General features: G+C 36.3%; 1 protein-coding gene across 3 annotated transcripts in view; it reads right to left on the bottom strand.

Annotated features, from left to right (window-relative positions):
• ZCWPW2 (zinc finger CW-type and PWWP domain containing 2) overlaps positions 1-16,924 on the bottom strand; it is a 166,642-nt gene that overhangs the window by 114,800 nt on the left and 34,918 nt on the right. For 2 of the 3 annotated variants that reach the window (XM_032259677.1, XM_032259692.1), the window contains one exon: positions 14,378-14,721. In XM_032259677.1, coding sequence (XP_032115568.1) covers positions 14,378-14,661 — 284 coding nt within the window. In that variant the 5' untranslated portion in view covers positions 14,662-14,721. Of the gene's footprint in view, positions 1-14,377; positions 14,722-15,243; positions 16,683-16,924 lie in introns of those variants that run through there. The other variant, XM_032259683.1, reaches the window with a different exon arrangement.

Below are 16,924 nucleotides of genomic sequence, written 5' to 3'. Positions count from 1 at the left end.
GTGTATGTGTTCAGGAATTTACCTATTTCTTCTAGATTTTCTAGTTTATTTGCATAGAAGTGTTTATAGTAATCCCTGACGGTAGTTTGTATTTCTGTGGAATTGGTGGTGATATTCCCTTTATCATTTTTTATTGTGTCTATTTGATTCTTCTCTCTTTTCTTATTAGTCAGGCTAGTGGTCTATCTATTTTGTTAATCTTTTTTTAAAAAGCTCCTGAATTCATGGATTTTTTGAAGCATTTTTTATGTCTTTATCTCCTTCAGTTCTGTTCTGATCTTAGTTATTTCTTGTCTTCTGCTAGGTTTTGAATTTGTTTGCTCTTGCTCCTCTAGGTCTTTTCATCATGATATTAGGCTGTTGATGTTATATCATTCCTCATTTCTCTTGCGGGCATTTAGTGCTATAAGTTTCCCTCTAGATACTGCTTTAAATGTGTCCCAGAGATTCTGATACATTGAATCTTTGTTCTCATTGGTTTCAAAAAAAATCTTTATTTCTGTCTTAATTTCATTATTTACTCAGTAGTCATTCAGGAGCAGGTTGTTCAGTTTCCATGTAGTTATGCAGTTTTGAGTGAGTTTCTTAATCCTAAGTTTTGATCGTACTGTGGTCTGAGAGACTTTTATGATTTCTGTTATTTTACGTTTGCTGAGGAGTCTTTAATTCTAATTATGTGGTCAATTTTAGAATAAGTGCAATGTGGTTCTGAGAAGAATGTATATTCTGTGGATTTGGGTTGTAGAGTTCTGTAGATGTCTATTAATTCCACTTGGTCCAATGCTGAGTTCAAGTCCTGGATATCCTTGTTAATTTTCTGTCTCATTGATTTGTCTAATACTGATGATGGGATGTTAGTCTTCCACTATTATTGTGTGGGAGTCTAAGGCTCTTTGTAGGTCTCTAAGAACTTTCTTTTTAAATCTGAGTGCTCCTGTATTGGGTGCATGTATATTTACAACAGTTAGATCTTCTTATTGCAATCAACCCTTTGCCATTATGTAATACCCTTCTTTGTCTCTTTTGATATTTGTTGGTTTAAAGTGTGTTTTACTAGAATTGCAACCCCTGCTTTTTGTTTGTTTGTTTTCCATTTGCTTGGTATATTTTCCTCCATTCCTTTGTTTTGAACCTATGTGTGTCTTTGCAACTGAGATGGGTCTCCTGAATACGGCACACCGATTGGTCTTGACTCTTTATCCAATTTACCAGTCTGTGTCTTTTAATTGGGGCATTTTGCCAATTTACATTTTAAGGTTAATATTGTTATGTTTGAATTAGATCCTGTCATTATGATGCTAGCTGGTTATTTTGCCCATTAGTTGATGCAGTTTCTTCCTAGTGCCAATGGTCTTTACAATTTGATATGTTTTTGCAGTGGCTGATACCAGTTGTTCCTTTCCATGTTTAGTGCTTCCTTAATGAGCTCTTGTAAGGCAGGCCTGGTGGTGACAAAGTCTCTCAGCATTTTCTTGGCTGTAAAGTATTTTATTTCTCCTTTGCTTATTAAGCATAGTTTGGCTGGATATAAAATTCTGGGTTGAAGGGTTTCTGCCAGGAAATCTGCTGTTAATCTGATGGGCTTTCCTTTGTGGGTAACTTGATCTTTCTCTCTGGCTGCCCTTAATATTTTTTCTTTCATTTCAGCCTTAGTGAATCTGCCAATTGTGTGTCTTGTGGTTGCCCTTCTCGAGGAGTATCTTTGTGGTGTTCTCTGTATTTCCTGAATTTGAATGTTGGCCTGCCTTGCTAGGTTGGGGACATTGTCCTGGATAATATCCTGAAGAGTGTTTTCCAACTTGGTTCCATTCACCGCCCTTCATTTTCAGGTACATCAATCAAATGTAGATTTGGTCTTTTTACATAGTCCCATATTTCTTTGAGGCTCTGTTTGTTTCTTTTCACTCTTTTTTCTCTAATCTTGTCTTCTCACATTCTTTGAGTTGATCTTCAATCTTTGATATCCTCTTTTTCACTTGGTCAATTTGGCTATTAATACTTGTGTATGCTTCATGAAGTTCTTGTGCTGTGTTTTTCAGCTCCATCAGGTCATTTATGTTCTTCTCTAAACTGGCTATTCTAGTTAGTAATTATTCTAACCTCCTTTCGAGGTTCTTGGTTTTTGCATTGGATTAGAGCATACTCCTTAAGTTCAGAAGAGTTTCTTATTACCCAGCTTCTGAAGCCTAATTCTGTCAATTCATCAAACTCATTCTCCATCAAGATTTGTTCCCTTGCTGGCACAAAGTTGTGAGCCTTTGGAGGAGAAGGGGAGTTCTGGTTTTTGAAAATTTCAGTCGTTTTGTGCAAGTTTCTCCCCATCTTCATGGATTTATCTACCTTTGGTCTTTGATGTTGGTGACCTTCGGATCGGGTCTCTGAGTGGACATCCTTTTTGTTGATGTGGATATTATTCCTTTCTGTTTGTTAGTTTTCTTTCTGATAGTCAGACCCTTTGCTGCAGGTTTGCTAGAGTTTGCTGAAGGTCCAATCCAGATCCTGTTTGCTTAGGTATCATCAGCAGAGGCTGCAGAACAGTAAAGATTGCTGTTTTTTCTTCCTCTGGAAGCTTCGTCCCAGAGGGGCACCCGCCAGATGCCAGCCAGGACTCTCCTGTATGAGGTGTCTGTTAGCCCGTACTGGAAGGCGTCTCCCACTCAGGATACACGGGGGTCAGGGACCCAACTGAGGAGGCAGTCTGTCCCTTATCAGAGCTCAAACACTGTGCTAGAAGATCCACTGCTCCCTTTAAAGCTGTCAGGCAGGGATGTTAAGTCTGCTGAAACTGTGCCCACTGCTACCCATCCCCACAGGTGCTGTGTCCCAGGGAGATGGGGGTTTTATCTATAAGTCCCTGACTGGGGCTGCTATCTTTTTTTCAGAGATCTCCTGCCCAGAGAGGAGGAGTCTGAACAGACAGTCTGGCCACAGAAGCATGGCTGAGCTGCCATGGGCTCTGCCCAGTTTGAACTTCCTAGTGGGTTTTGTTTGTTTGTTTGAGACGTAATCTCACTCTGTCACAATGCTGGAGTGCAGTGGCAAATCTTGGCTCACTTCAATCTCTGCCTCCTTGGCTCAAGTGATTCCCATGCCTCAGCTTCCCAAGTAGCTGGACCTACAGGTGCATGGCACCATGCCCGACTAATTTTTCAAACTTTAGTAGAGATAGGGTTTCACCATGTTGGTCAGGATGGTCTTGATCTCCTGACTTTGTGATCTGTCTGCCTCAGCCTCCCAAAGTGCTGGGATTACAGGTGTAAGCCACCATCTCAAGCTTCCCAGCAGCTCTGTTTACACTGTGAGGAGAAAACCACCTACTCAAGCCTCAGCAATGGTGGATGCCCCTCCCCTAACCAAGCTCTATCATCCCAGCTCAACCTCAGACTGCTGTGCTAGTAGTGATAATTTCAAGCCAGTAGATCTGAGCTTGCTGTGCTCCATGGAGTGGGACCCAATTGATCTTGACCACCTGGCTTCCTGGCTTTAGCCCCCATTCCAGGAGTGTGAAGGGTTCTGTCTCGCTGGTGTTCCAACTGACATTGTGGTATATACATATACATATATATAAATCTTGCCACTAGCTTGGTGTCTGCCCAAATGGCTACCCAGTTTTGTGCTTGAAACCCAGGGTCCTGGTGTTATAGGCACTGGAGGGAATCTCCTGGTCTGCCAGTTCTGAGGACTGTGGGAAAAAGTGCAGTATCTGGACAGGAATGCACCATTCTTCCTAGTACAGTCTCTCATGGCTTTCCTTGGCAAAGGAGGAAAATCCCCTGACCCCTTGCATTTCCTCAGTGAGGTGAAGCCCCACCCTGCTTTGGCTCACCTTTTGTGAGCTGCACCCATTGTCCAACCAGTCTCAATGCGATGAACTGCATACCTCAGTTGGAAATGCAGAAATCACCCATCTTCTGTGTTAAGTTCACTGGGAGTTGCAGACCAGATCCTATTCAGCCATCTTGCCAGCAGCTCTTAGTCCTCCAAAGTCTTACTCATTCTAGCATTAACCCAAAATTCCAAGTTCAAACTCTCATCTAAACCAAGGTAAGCCCTTTTTGTCTATGGACCTATGAAATCAAAAGCAAGTTATTTATTACTTAGATACAATGTGGGTACAGACATTGGGTAAATACAGCCATTCCAAATGGAAGAAATTGACCAAAATGAAGGGGCTATCAGCCTCATGCAAGTCAAAAATCCAGTCCAAATCATAAAGCTCTAAAATAATCTCCTTTGACTCCATGTCTCACATCCAGGTCATGCTGATGCAAGAAGTGGGCTCCCACAGCTGTGGACAGCTCCACTCCTGTGGTTGTGCAGGGTAGAGTTCCCCTCACAGCTGTGTTAACAGGCTGGCATTGAATGTCTGTGGCTTTTCCAGGTGCAAGCTGTCAGTGGCTCTACCATTCTGGGGTCTGGAAGAAGGTGGACCTCTTCTCACAGCTCTACTAGGCAGTGGCTCAGTGGGGACTCTGTGTGGCAGCTCCAACCCCACTTTTTCCTTCTGCATTCTCCTAGCAGACATTCTCCATGAGGGCTTTACCTTTGCAGCAAACTTCTGCCTGGACATCCAGGCATTTCCATATCCTCTGTAATCTAGGTGGAGGTTCTGAAACTTCAATTCTGGATTTCTGTTCACCAACAGGTGCAACACCATGTGTAAGGTGCCAAGGCTTGGGGCTTTTACCCTTTGAAGTAATGGTCTGAGCTGTAATTGGCCCCTTTTAACCACGGCTGGGACACAGGCACCAAGTCCCAAGACAGCACAAAAGCAGCAAGACCCTGGGCCTGGCCCATGAAACCATTATTTCCTCCTAGGCCTGTGGGCCTATGATGGGTGGGGCTGCCATGTAAAGCTCTTACATGTCCTGGAGACATTTTCCCCATTGTCTTGGTGATGAACATTTGGCTTCTTGTTACTTATCCAAATTTCTGCAGCTGGCTTAAATTTCTTCCCAGAAAATGAGTTTTTCTTTTCTATCACATCATAAGGCTGCTAATTTTCCAAACTTTTATGCTCTACTTCTCTTTTAAACATAAATTCCAATTACAAACCGTATCTTTGTGAATATATAAAACTGAATGCTTTTTAGAGCACACAAGTTACATCTTTAACACTTTGCTGCTTAAAATTTTATTCTGCCAGATACCCTACATCATCTCTATCAAGTTCAAAGTTTCACAGGTCTTTAGGGCAAGGGTAAAATGCTGCCAGTCTCTTTGTTAAAACATAGTAAGAGTTACCTTTATTCCAGTTCCCAACAAGGAATTTCCATCTGAGACCACCTTGGCCTGGACTTTATTGTCCATATCACTGTCGTCATTTTGGTGAAAGCCATATAATGGTCTCTAGGAAGTTCCAAACTTTCCCACATCTTCCTGTCTTCTATCAAGCCCTGAAAACTGTTCCAACCTTTGCCTGTTACCCAGTTCCAAAGTTGCTTCCACATTTTTTGGGATATCTTTAATAGCAACACCCCACTCTGTGTGGGATCAATTTTTTGTATTAGTCTGCTCTCATGCTGCAATGAAGAAATACCTGAGACTGGGCAATTTATAAAGTATAAAGGTTAAATTGACTCACAGTTCCGCATGGTTGAGGCCTCAGGAAACTGAAAATCATGACAGAAAGGGAAGCAAACACATCCTTCTTCATATGGCAGCGGGAGTGAGAAGTGAGAATGGCACTGAGTGAAGCTGGGGGATGTCCCTTATTAATACTGGATCTCATGAGATCTCACTAAGTATCATGAGACCAGCATGGGGCAACTACTCCCATGTTCTAATCACCTCCCACAAGATCCTGCCGCCAACATGTTGGTGTTACAGTTCAGATTACAATTCAAGATGAAATTCGGGTGGGTTACAGAGCCAAACCATATCATTACGGATCATAATTGACAACACAATGTAAACTAATACAAATATTTCATGCTTGGTATTAGTAACATAAAAATTCTGATTCTAGGAAGTTGACAAGTCCCAACTCCACTGCCAGGAGGTGGTGATATGGGTGAACAGTCAACAGAGATGGTGGAATGTGAGAATGGGGTAGATGTTCAGGGACTCTCTGGAGGCTCAGCAGAGTCCTATGGCTCTTGAGGCTCTAAACTAGGGAAAGCACAGACAGAGGACTACCTGGCAGTCACAGGTTTTGGAAGAGCAAAGTCTAGAGGATTACACATTGTTTCCAACTGTCTGGAACCCAAAGATGCCTAGTACATTAAACAAAACAAAACAAAACAAAACAAAAAAACAGAAAAAAACTGTAAGTGGTAACAGAGAGTCATTTGTAACCTCAGTACCTCAATAAAGAAGACTATCTGGTTATTATCAGGTTCACACCACAGTATCTCATTGTTTGACGACTATTATTAGGCTGTCCTTAAAAGAAAACTTGAGTGGAGTTTACCTTTTAAAGTTACATTGGAAATTTACATTTCTGGAGGAACCCACTAGAAAGAAGACACCACTAAGAAGCAGCAATGGAGACCCCAACTTAACAGAAACTTAGGAATAATGGGTCTTTCATCATAATTAACATCTATTTTAAAAGCAATCGATCTGTAACTGTTACATTACACTGTTAGAACCATAAAATGTAAGGAGTTTATATTTAATAATTAGTAATTTAAAATTTCTGAAAGGATTATTGTCAAGCAATATCAAATTAAAAGTAGCACCTACTCCATTCAGCATAAAATAGTCTCATGATTTCTCACAATTAGTCATAAACATGGGAATATTTTACAGTTATCATGTATAAGATGAGCAGCTACTTTGATAGTCTTTGATAATCATCTATTTATTGGGCCCAAGAGTATTCATTTTAAATTACTACTTTATAAATATAAATAAAAATCGAGATGACTCTCAAAAAGAATTAGATGCTAATGATAGAGAAAGCTCTGTTCATATTTAAACATGTTAAATTATAGAAAATCTTACATGCTGATTTAAGGACCAATTGTGAAAGGTATTGTCACATGTCCAAATAAATGGGACACTTCAGTATTTCTTCATGAGGCAGAGGGGAATTGTCTGACTCTGTCACAGTTAAGAATGAATGCACTAAACTAAAGGAAAAGCTGAGCAGAGACAACAGATGCAGAAAACACAATTACTTCTCCTCAACTCCTACATTCATCATCTTTTATGACTTGAGGTGTTTGAAAAAAGCTGATGTCTACTTTTTGTCCTTACACTGACCTCATTCTGAGTTCAGACACTGTCAACCATGATAATGAATTGTGCACTTCCATTACTCTATTTTTTCCCTTTTTACTCAGATGAGAAATTCTGAAGCATTATCAGGAGACTTAACAATGGAAATGGAGAAGTAAGAGTGGGCAACCCAATGGAAAGGTATCAGAATTACAAGAAAAGTATATGATCAATATTAGAATCTGTGGGTGGCGAGAAGTAAAAGGCACAAATGCAATAAAATCAAATAGATACCAGTCATTGAAATCCATTAGAGAAAAGTGCAGATTTTGTCAGGACAAGTAAGCTCAAGGGATGCAAATGTATCAGGAAGAAATTCATGTCTTATATATTTGTTATCCAGTAGAAATGATCTTTAATAAGATAATTATTGCCCCTACAGAAGCTGAAGTTTAATCATGGCTTCAGTTTCCACATAGCCAATTAGAAATACATGACTTTATGTTTAAATAGTGGTTTGGATGTATAAGTGCAGGGCAAATTTTACTTGGAGCTTTTCCCTAGACTGTTGGAAACAAAATGGATGAATCAGAATCATGACTAACTAAACGCCATATTGCCAAGAAATCTCTGGACTGTACCTAACTGTGGGGTCTGATGAAAAAGGGAAGTTTTCTATCCAGACACACACATTATATTAATTCATATGCAAAATAATGCAAATGAAAAGTAATCAATACTTTATAATACTAAAATGATCTAGTAGAAATCTCAATTTATCAATTTATATACTGTCTCTAAAAATTATCACTTAATTGCTTTGTTAAAGCCACATTTTATTACCTAACTGTTTGGACTACAATTCAATAGAATGCAAATATATTTTCTATAAATTAATTTTTATATTTATGACAGAGCTTTGTCAAATATCTGTGTAAATATTCCTGGAGTAGCTCTGGTAAACAGAGCCTAGTTTCTGCTTGACAATGTATCTTTCAGAATTAAGTGAGATATGCACCATTTTTTTTTCTCTAAAGAGTCCAGACTCTTTCTAGCTGAATACAATAGTATATGATCAATTTTTAAAAAACAAGGCTGCTTAAACATTGTGGAGAGTTTTCTGTTTCTAGTACATGCAGATGTTTCCATCCCCAAACATATACAGGCATAACCCAAAGGCAAAAGGCCACATTTATGTTTTTATAAGTACATAAATATACGCTGTGCCAGAATATAGAAGTAGATATAACCATTATAATTTGATTCTTCCTGGAGCTTGCACATAGAAAAAGAAAGTGCTATTCCCTTGACAATTATTTGTTTTTATTATATAGAGATTAAGCAGTTCTGGTTTCTGTATCAGTCTCTAGTTAGCTTTATTACAGAGAGTCAACTTTTTTGAGAAAGAATAATTCTGATATGTTGACAAGATTGAGTTTCTGACCCTTAGAAGCTACGTATAAGGCCATGGGCTAAAGAGAGTTGACACAGTTAATGCCACACTGCTAGGTATCTCTGAAGCCAGCAGCTGATCTTTCCACTTGGAACTTCAACATCTATGACATTGCTTAATTAAGAACTAGTATTTGTTTCTAGTAGGTTAATTCTATCTTTACATTTTACTATTGCAATTTATCCTGTTATTATCTTTCTCTATATTTGTGCTACTGATTAAGCAATATAAGTAGATTTAAGTTTCTTAATTTGTATTTTAAGTATGTGCTCAACTTAGTTTATAAACAGGAATATACATGACTACTTAGCCAGATGCATTCTACTCTCCAATAAATAAGAAGGTAGATACAGCTGTACTTTTCGGGCATTTTGATATCCCTAATCACAGATAGAGATAATTCTGGGACTGGTGTAAAACATGTTTCATTTTTAATTTTAAGTCCTAAGCCTCAACTAGCACAACACTGCAGAAAAAGGTTTTATTCTAACACAGTATTTCAGACATAGTGACAAAAAGCGAATAAATTTTTGAGTTAGAATTAAAATTTCAGAATTTTCACTAGAGAGTATAAACGCTCTGCTTCCAAACTGTTAATTAGAGATAAGGAAAATTATATGGGATTACAAATACCTTCATAAGTTCTCATAAAATGAGTGTTCATATTTATGTCTTTTAAAATATTTTTCTTACATAACTATTTCCTCTTGATGTCCATCCTAATTATTATATGAAAGCCAATTAACAATATAATTTTTAAACATTATCACATTTGATCTTCAGAAAAGCCCTCAGCAACAAAGGACACATATATCCAAGAGATTTCCCATATGTGCAAAGATAGTAAGCACATTATTTTTTTTTATATAGTTTTGGGAGACTACCATCTAAGAGCAATACATTGACATATTTGGTTTCTTTTGAGACCCCTCTTCTTGGCTTATAGATGTCCATCTTCTTGCTATGTCTTCAAATGGTCTTTCTTCTGTGCATGTCTGTGTTCTAATCTCCTCTTCTTATAAGGAGGCCAGTCATAATGGATTAGGGCCCATCTTACTTTGGTCTGATTTTCATTTAATTACCTCTTTAAGAATCATATCTGCAAATATGGTCACATTCCAAGGTACTGGGGGTTAGACTTCAACATGTGAACTTTGAGGGAATATAATTCAGACCATAAGCATAAGTGATAGAGCAAGAACATGAATCTAGGTATTGATTGAGATGTCGTGTGTGTGTGTGTGTGTGCGCGCGCGCACGCACATGTGTGTGTAGGTGTGCGTGTGTGTGTATGTGTTGGGATAAGTCCACCATATTCTCTATGAAAGCCAACATCCTATTTTATTCATGTAGAATAATTGAACATGAATGAAAGCAAGATAGTGAGCCAGAATATACAGCTTTAAGAATGTTATGTTGAAAAGTGCAATGTAAAATAGTAAAGGATTCTGGAAAGATAGCAGCAATGGTGGTATAGTTTTAGAATATTCTGAAATTTCCCCATAAATAGAGGTAGGGCAACTATAAGAGCAAAGCAAACCTGGCACATACCATCTATGATAACACTAAGTAGTAAGCTACCCACATGAATGCCAAAATAGGAACGGGCACAAACTACTAAAAATTATATGACCCACACAATAATAACATCTGTTTGAGAGGAAGCAGGGTGGGAGGAAGAGGAATGAGAACTTCAAACTTGCAACAAGCATTTAATAGAAAGTGCAGCAAATTGAACTAAGAATAGCAGCCGAAATTGTGAGGTGGATTGCAACAAAATCTGAAAGTGTTGGAAAAGTGTGGGCCCTATGAACCAACCAACAGAGATCCATTCCAGGACAAAAGCTCACAGGATGAGAAACTACTGGGAGTAAAATCTAAACTGAAGAGGACAAGATCAATAAGAAAGAAAGGAAAAAAAGGATACAAATAAAAGTGGGGATATAACATCAAAAGCACCAATCATGAAAAAAAGTGATAAAGTGGAGTTCATTAAAATAAAACATATCTACTTTGCAAAAGTCACTATTGAAAGAACAAGATGACAAGCCACAGAGTGGGAGAAAATATTTCCAAAATACATATCTGATAAGACAGTGATACCAAAAATATACAAATAACTCTTCAGACTTTACAACAAACCAATTAACAACCAGATTTAAAAATGGGCAAAAAATCTGAACACACACCCTACCAAAGAAGAGACACAAGATGGCAAATAAGCACATAAAAAGATATTCAAAAGGATATGTCCTTAGGAAAATACAAATTAAAACCATGAAATACCACTATACATCTATTAGAATGACCAAAATCCAGAACACTAATAATACCAAATACCGGCAAGGGGTGAAGCCACATTTTTGGGAATGCAAAATAATACAGCCACTTTGGGAGACAGTTTAGCATTTTCTTAAAAACAAATACACACACATAATCACAGCATACTTTCCAGCAAATGCACTCCTTGATATTTACCCAAAGGAACTGAAAACAGATCCATATAAAAGCCTGCACATGGATGTGTATAGAAGCTTTATTCATAATTGCCAAAACTTGGAAGCAACCAAGATATCCTTCAGTAGGTGAATGGATAAATTGTCCTCCATATAGGCAATGGAATATTATTCAGTAGCAAAAATACATGAGTAATCAAGCCATAAAAGGACATAGAGGAAATGTAAATGTATATTAGTAAATAAAAGAAGACAGTCTGAAAAGGCTAACTACTATATAATCCCAACTATATGGCATTCTAGAAAAGATAATACTATGAGGATAGTAAAAAGATAAATGGTCATCAAGAATTTGGAGGGATGAAAGGATAAATAGGAGAAGAACAGACAATTTTTAGGCCAGTAGAACTATTCTGTATATACTATAATGATGGACACATGTCATTATACATTGCCAAAACCCACAGAATATATAACTCAAAAATGAATCCTAATGTATAGACTTTATTAATAATGATGAGTGAACTCTGTTTCATATATTATAACAAATGTACCATATCAGTGTGGGATGTTGATGGTGGGGCAGCTGTGTGTGTCAGAGGGAAAGGGGGACATATGGAAACTCTCCATACTTTCCACTCAATTTTTCTGCAAACCTAAAACCCCTCTAAAAGCTAAAGTAGACTAATTAAATAAAAATTTAAAGTTTTAAAAATTTAAAAATAAACATGGGGGAAGAGAAAAACCTAGGAAATTTCAAAAGACAGGCCATATTTTTGATACTTTGAGAAAACGATAAAATAAGGGCTCTGGAACTCTGAATGAGGGGAAAAAAGCTAAACAAAACAAAAAAAACTATCCTCTAACATATGGTTCAACAAGATCAAGTAGATTAATTTCTTTGTATTTCTCCCTCTATTGAAAAATCTGGATATTATATATGAAACAAACAAACAAAATTCTCAAAGTTGAAGAAAAAATGACATATTAGCTAAGGATCCTGTGACTTGAGGAATGACATAGCAGTGCGTTTCTTACGCTTTGTATTCCTCAACTGGGTGCTGAAGTAGTCAGCAACCCAGAAACACCAGTGAATATAACCAGACATACCAAAGAAAGCTCCAATAAAGCCTGCTCTTTTTAGCCAAAGGACCAGGAGAGGAGAAGCCCAACAAGACAGAAAACTTATACAGAATAACTGCCCTATCACAGACAAACACCGTGGAAAATATATGGCCTCTACATTTACACCCCAAACCAAAGGCCAGTGGTGAGCCTGGACTGCAAATCACCCAGCAATAATGAAGCACCCTTCCTGTTCAGGTGGTGGCAGAAAAGGCTTAGTAGGAAGCCAAGATTTTTACCACCTTCCAGTGTTAATAAGATACCCATATGGTATCAGTGAAGTTCACCTGGCAACAATAAAAAGGTCACCCTAGCCCTATTAGCTAGGGTTGTGTGAGGGGAGCTTGAACTCTCACCTCTGCCTAGTGGAACTGAGGCATCCTCCCCTCTCTTGTAAGTCAGTAGAGGCTGAGTGGGGAACCTCGACTGTTACTCCCATGTGGGAGTAACAAAGAAGTGCTCCTACATATCCTGTTGATGTAGTAGTAAAAGCAGCATGCTAAACAGGTTTAAATAAGATCCAAAATAAAAAGAATATAAAGTCTAGTAAATAAACAGGAAATATAAAGAATCAAATGAACATTTTAGAACTGAAAATACAATATTTTTAAAAGCTCAATGGATACTTCCAATACAGTGTGAATATAGAGAAAAGAATCAGTGACCTTAAAAAGAGAATAATAGGAATAATTCAATCTGAACAACAGAGAGAAAATGGACTAAAAAAAAGCACTCCCTCTTGCCTTTTGAACAAATAAGAACTCGTTTCATAGAAAAGTACTCAAGAAGAAAAGATTCTAGTTGAATCGAATATAAAGTTGTTATGGTAAAAAAAAATAACACCCCTACCAAAAAGTGAAAGATTATCAGAGATGCATGGCCTTACAAAGATCAAAATTGTACCTGAAATTTCAAGTTGAAATAAAAGAAATTAAGAAAGTAATACAAGTAATGAAAAAAATAAACGTAAATTATAATTAGAATAACTAAAAAAAAAAAAAAAAGAAGTGATAACAGAAACACATAGACATGTAGAAGGGAATAAGAGACATTAGGGACTACCAGAGGGTGGAAGGTGGGAGGAGGGGAGAGGATCAGGAAAAATAACTAAGGGGTACTAGGATTAATACGTAGGTGATGAAATAATCTGCACAACAAACCCCCATGAAACAAGTTTACCCACATAACAAACCTGCACATGTATCCTTGAACCTAAAATAAAAAGTAAAATAAATAAAACATGATTTGAAAAGAGAAGAAACATAACTAATGAAATTTTTTTTGTAATTTTAACAAAAAGACTAAACTAGAAGAAACACAAAAGCCATTGATAATACCTTTCAGAAAAACAAAAAAGAAAAAAAATAAATTTGAAAAACTGAAAGATTAAAAACAGTTTAAGAAAAAGTAACACAAAAGATAGACAAAGAAGATTACTTATGGTGGATAAGTAATATCATAAGTAATATCAAAATCCTAAAGTAAGAAAATCAAAGCAATGCAACAGAACAAACAGGTTATAATAAACCTTAGATAAAAATAACACTTGAAGTTATATACTGGAAGTGCACACTGCCTACTTGGGAAAACCAACCCAGGATGAGAAATATTGAAATATAATAAATCTACATAAATCTAAAGAAAAAAAATTTTAGGTATCTAGGCAACAATTATAGAATACATTCTTTTCAAATGGTCATGAAACATTCATAACATATGTGACAAGAAGGTATAGTGGACCATACAATATGATTCAGTGGAACTGAGTACAACAGATTTAAAGGAGAACTCAATAAGATGCATTAAAATACCCCAATATTCAGTAAAGACACACTTCTAAATAACCCATTTCAAAAAGAAATCACAAAGAAAATCAGTAAATATTTCAAAGTAATAAAACATATCAAAATTTGTATAATGAAGCTACAGCACTACTTAGAGAGAAATTTATAGCTTTAATTGCCTATATTGGGAAGAAAATAAGATTTGGATTCAGTTACCTAACTTGCCAATTTAAAAAGCTTGAAACAAAACCCAAAAGAAGTACGGAAAAGAACAATGATATGAAATTAAGAAACAAGTAGACAAAAGAAAAATGTTGACTCTTTGAAAAGATTTTTAATATCCATAAACGTATCAAGACTACACCTCAAAAGTAATAAAACAGCACAAACCTTACCTTGGCCAATTCTGTAATTTTACCAAAACCAGGCTTCCAAGAGGGAGCTGTGAATAGACAATCTTAAATCCACTCTGATGAAGTTGAGACTCTTCAGGGAAGTCTTCTTCAGAAATTGAGCAGTTATTATATCTTGAATCAGCGTTCATGAAGCAGTACCAAGGTTCATTATGATCAACTTTGGCTGCATCCTCATTTGATAACAATCTCCATTTCAAACAATTTTCATTCTCACATTGAACCCACATTTTGTTTACATACGTGTTTTCCACTGAGGAATCCATTGCATAGTTACAATATTCAATTTTACCATCCAAATTTTCTTTATCCGTAAGTTATTTAATCTGGAAAATAAGAAAGAAGAAAATAACAGAATGAGGATTCAGACCAAAATCAAAGAAATTCCTCTTTGATATCTTCTGTGCCCATCCTCTCTCTATCCTTCAAAGACTACATATGTTGAACACGTTTCCACCTATCTAGAAACAAAGGAACAAAATGAAAACAACAATCACTCTGATCCTAAAATGCCCCAAAATTAAAAATAAGAAAAATATGATGGAGCCAAAAAGAAGTAGAGGTTGACTATAATTTCTATTGACCGTCTATATAGCACACATCTGGTATCTATCAAGTATATTTTGCCATGATAACAGCTAAGCCTTACTGAATGCTGACTATGCCCCATATTCTAAGTGCTTTATGCACATGACTCATAAAGTATTCCCAACAACCTTATATGCCCATTTTTACAGAAAAAACTGAAGCTAAGAAAAGTAAAGCAATTTGTTTAAGGTCCTGGAGCTGGTACACAGTACAGCTGGAATTTAAATGCAGGCAGTTTGGTTCTAAGTTTGTGATCTTACCCGTTAGTTTGTACTGCTTCTTGGGTATATATACAGCATGACTAAATAATCCTTTTCTTCTTTGTCTCAAGAAATCAAATGGAGCAAAATATTTCAACATATAAAAATTTAACATTTTCTAAGTTAAAGAAATCTCTTAAACAGTTTTACCTTTTATTCATCAATTCAATTTCTCAGAGCTTTCTCGTTAGAAAAATGTTAAACATATAAAATATTAGAATTGTATAACAAAGCCCCCAAATTCTAGCTTCAATAACAATGTATGTAATAAGAAATATTACAAATAAAATACAAGTAAAACTAATTACTGGCAACTTATTTTGCAATACAAAGCCTATTTCTTAAAAATGAAAAGACTGATGTACCATATATATGAATTAGTAAAACACTACTAACCAAGTATAAGCACCATTTAAAGAACCCTTTCATTCATAAGTTAATCATATATTTAGAAGCTCACTTACTTATATTGGTCATATACCTTACCAGGGCCACTAAAAATTGCTTTAGAAATTTGTCAATATATTTCAAAAGCCATAGTTCAAACATTTTGACCTATTAATCACACTCATGCAAATGTAATAAAATAAATTGAAAAAAGACGAACCAACACGTACAAAGACAAAAATATTCAGTGTAACACTGTTCATGATATTGAAAAAGTCTAAATGCAGAATCAAATCTATCAGAAGATAGAAACTTTTACTAATGATATTTGTGTTAATATGGTTAATTCTTTAGTTGATGAGAAAATGCATAAGGAGCAAAACCGCAATGTGCATTGCAACTGAAGTGAATAAATTTTTTCTCTACTCTCTGGGTCACCAGTCAGTAAAGCAGAAGTGATTGAGTCAACCATTATAAATAAAATTTTATGATTGTGGGGTTAGTTTTCTCTATCCATACTAAATTGTTGATGTATTAATTACTAAAAGGGCTATGTTAAAATCTCCCATAGTAATTGTGGATTTGTCAATTTATCCACGCAATTTTGTCAAGTTTCTTTGTTTATTAAATATATGTGTTCATACTTGCTACATCTTGCTTGTGCATTCTTTCTCATTTTATGTAGTGATGCAATTTATCCCTAATAATATTCTTTGCCTATTAAAATATATTTGGTCCACTATTAACATAGCAATTAAGATAGTAGTTATGTTTTTGATTGGCCTGGTCCTGGTTATAACTTTTACCATCCCTTTACTTTTAGCCTTTCCAATACTAAGGTTTTTGTTTTTTTTTTTTTCCTCTGCCTCCTGTAAACAGTATATAGTTGGGATTTGCAATTTTATCCAATCTAAGATATGATCTGATAACCAGTGGTTTTAGTTCATTTACTTTATTTTGACACTGATATACTTGCATTTTTGTGCACATTATGCTATTTCTTTACTTTTCTCCTTTTCAGAATTGTATTGAAAAAAATTAGTTTTATTCTACTGGTTTTGACAAGTTTGTGTTATTTTTATTACTTTAATAGTTACCCTTAACACTATTTTGTTTTTTTCTGCAACAGAGTCTTGCTCCGTACCCCAGGTTGGAGTGCAGTGGTGCAATCTCAGCTCACGGGAACCTCTGCTCCCCAGGTCCCGGTTCAAGCAATTCTCCTGCCTCCGCCTCCTGAGTAGCTGGGATTACAGGTATGCACCACCACATCCAGCTAATTTTTGTATTTTTAATA

The sequence above is a fragment of the Sapajus apella genome, unplaced genomic scaffold (assembly GCF_009761245.1).
Source record: "Sapajus apella isolate SASKATOON/1434 unplaced genomic scaffold, GSC_monkey_1.0 scaffold4, whole genome shotgun sequence".
Classification (NCBI taxonomy): Eukaryota; Metazoa; Chordata; class Mammalia; order Primates; family Cebidae; genus Sapajus; species Sapajus apella.
This window is presented reverse-complemented; position numbering and strand designations above follow the sequence as displayed.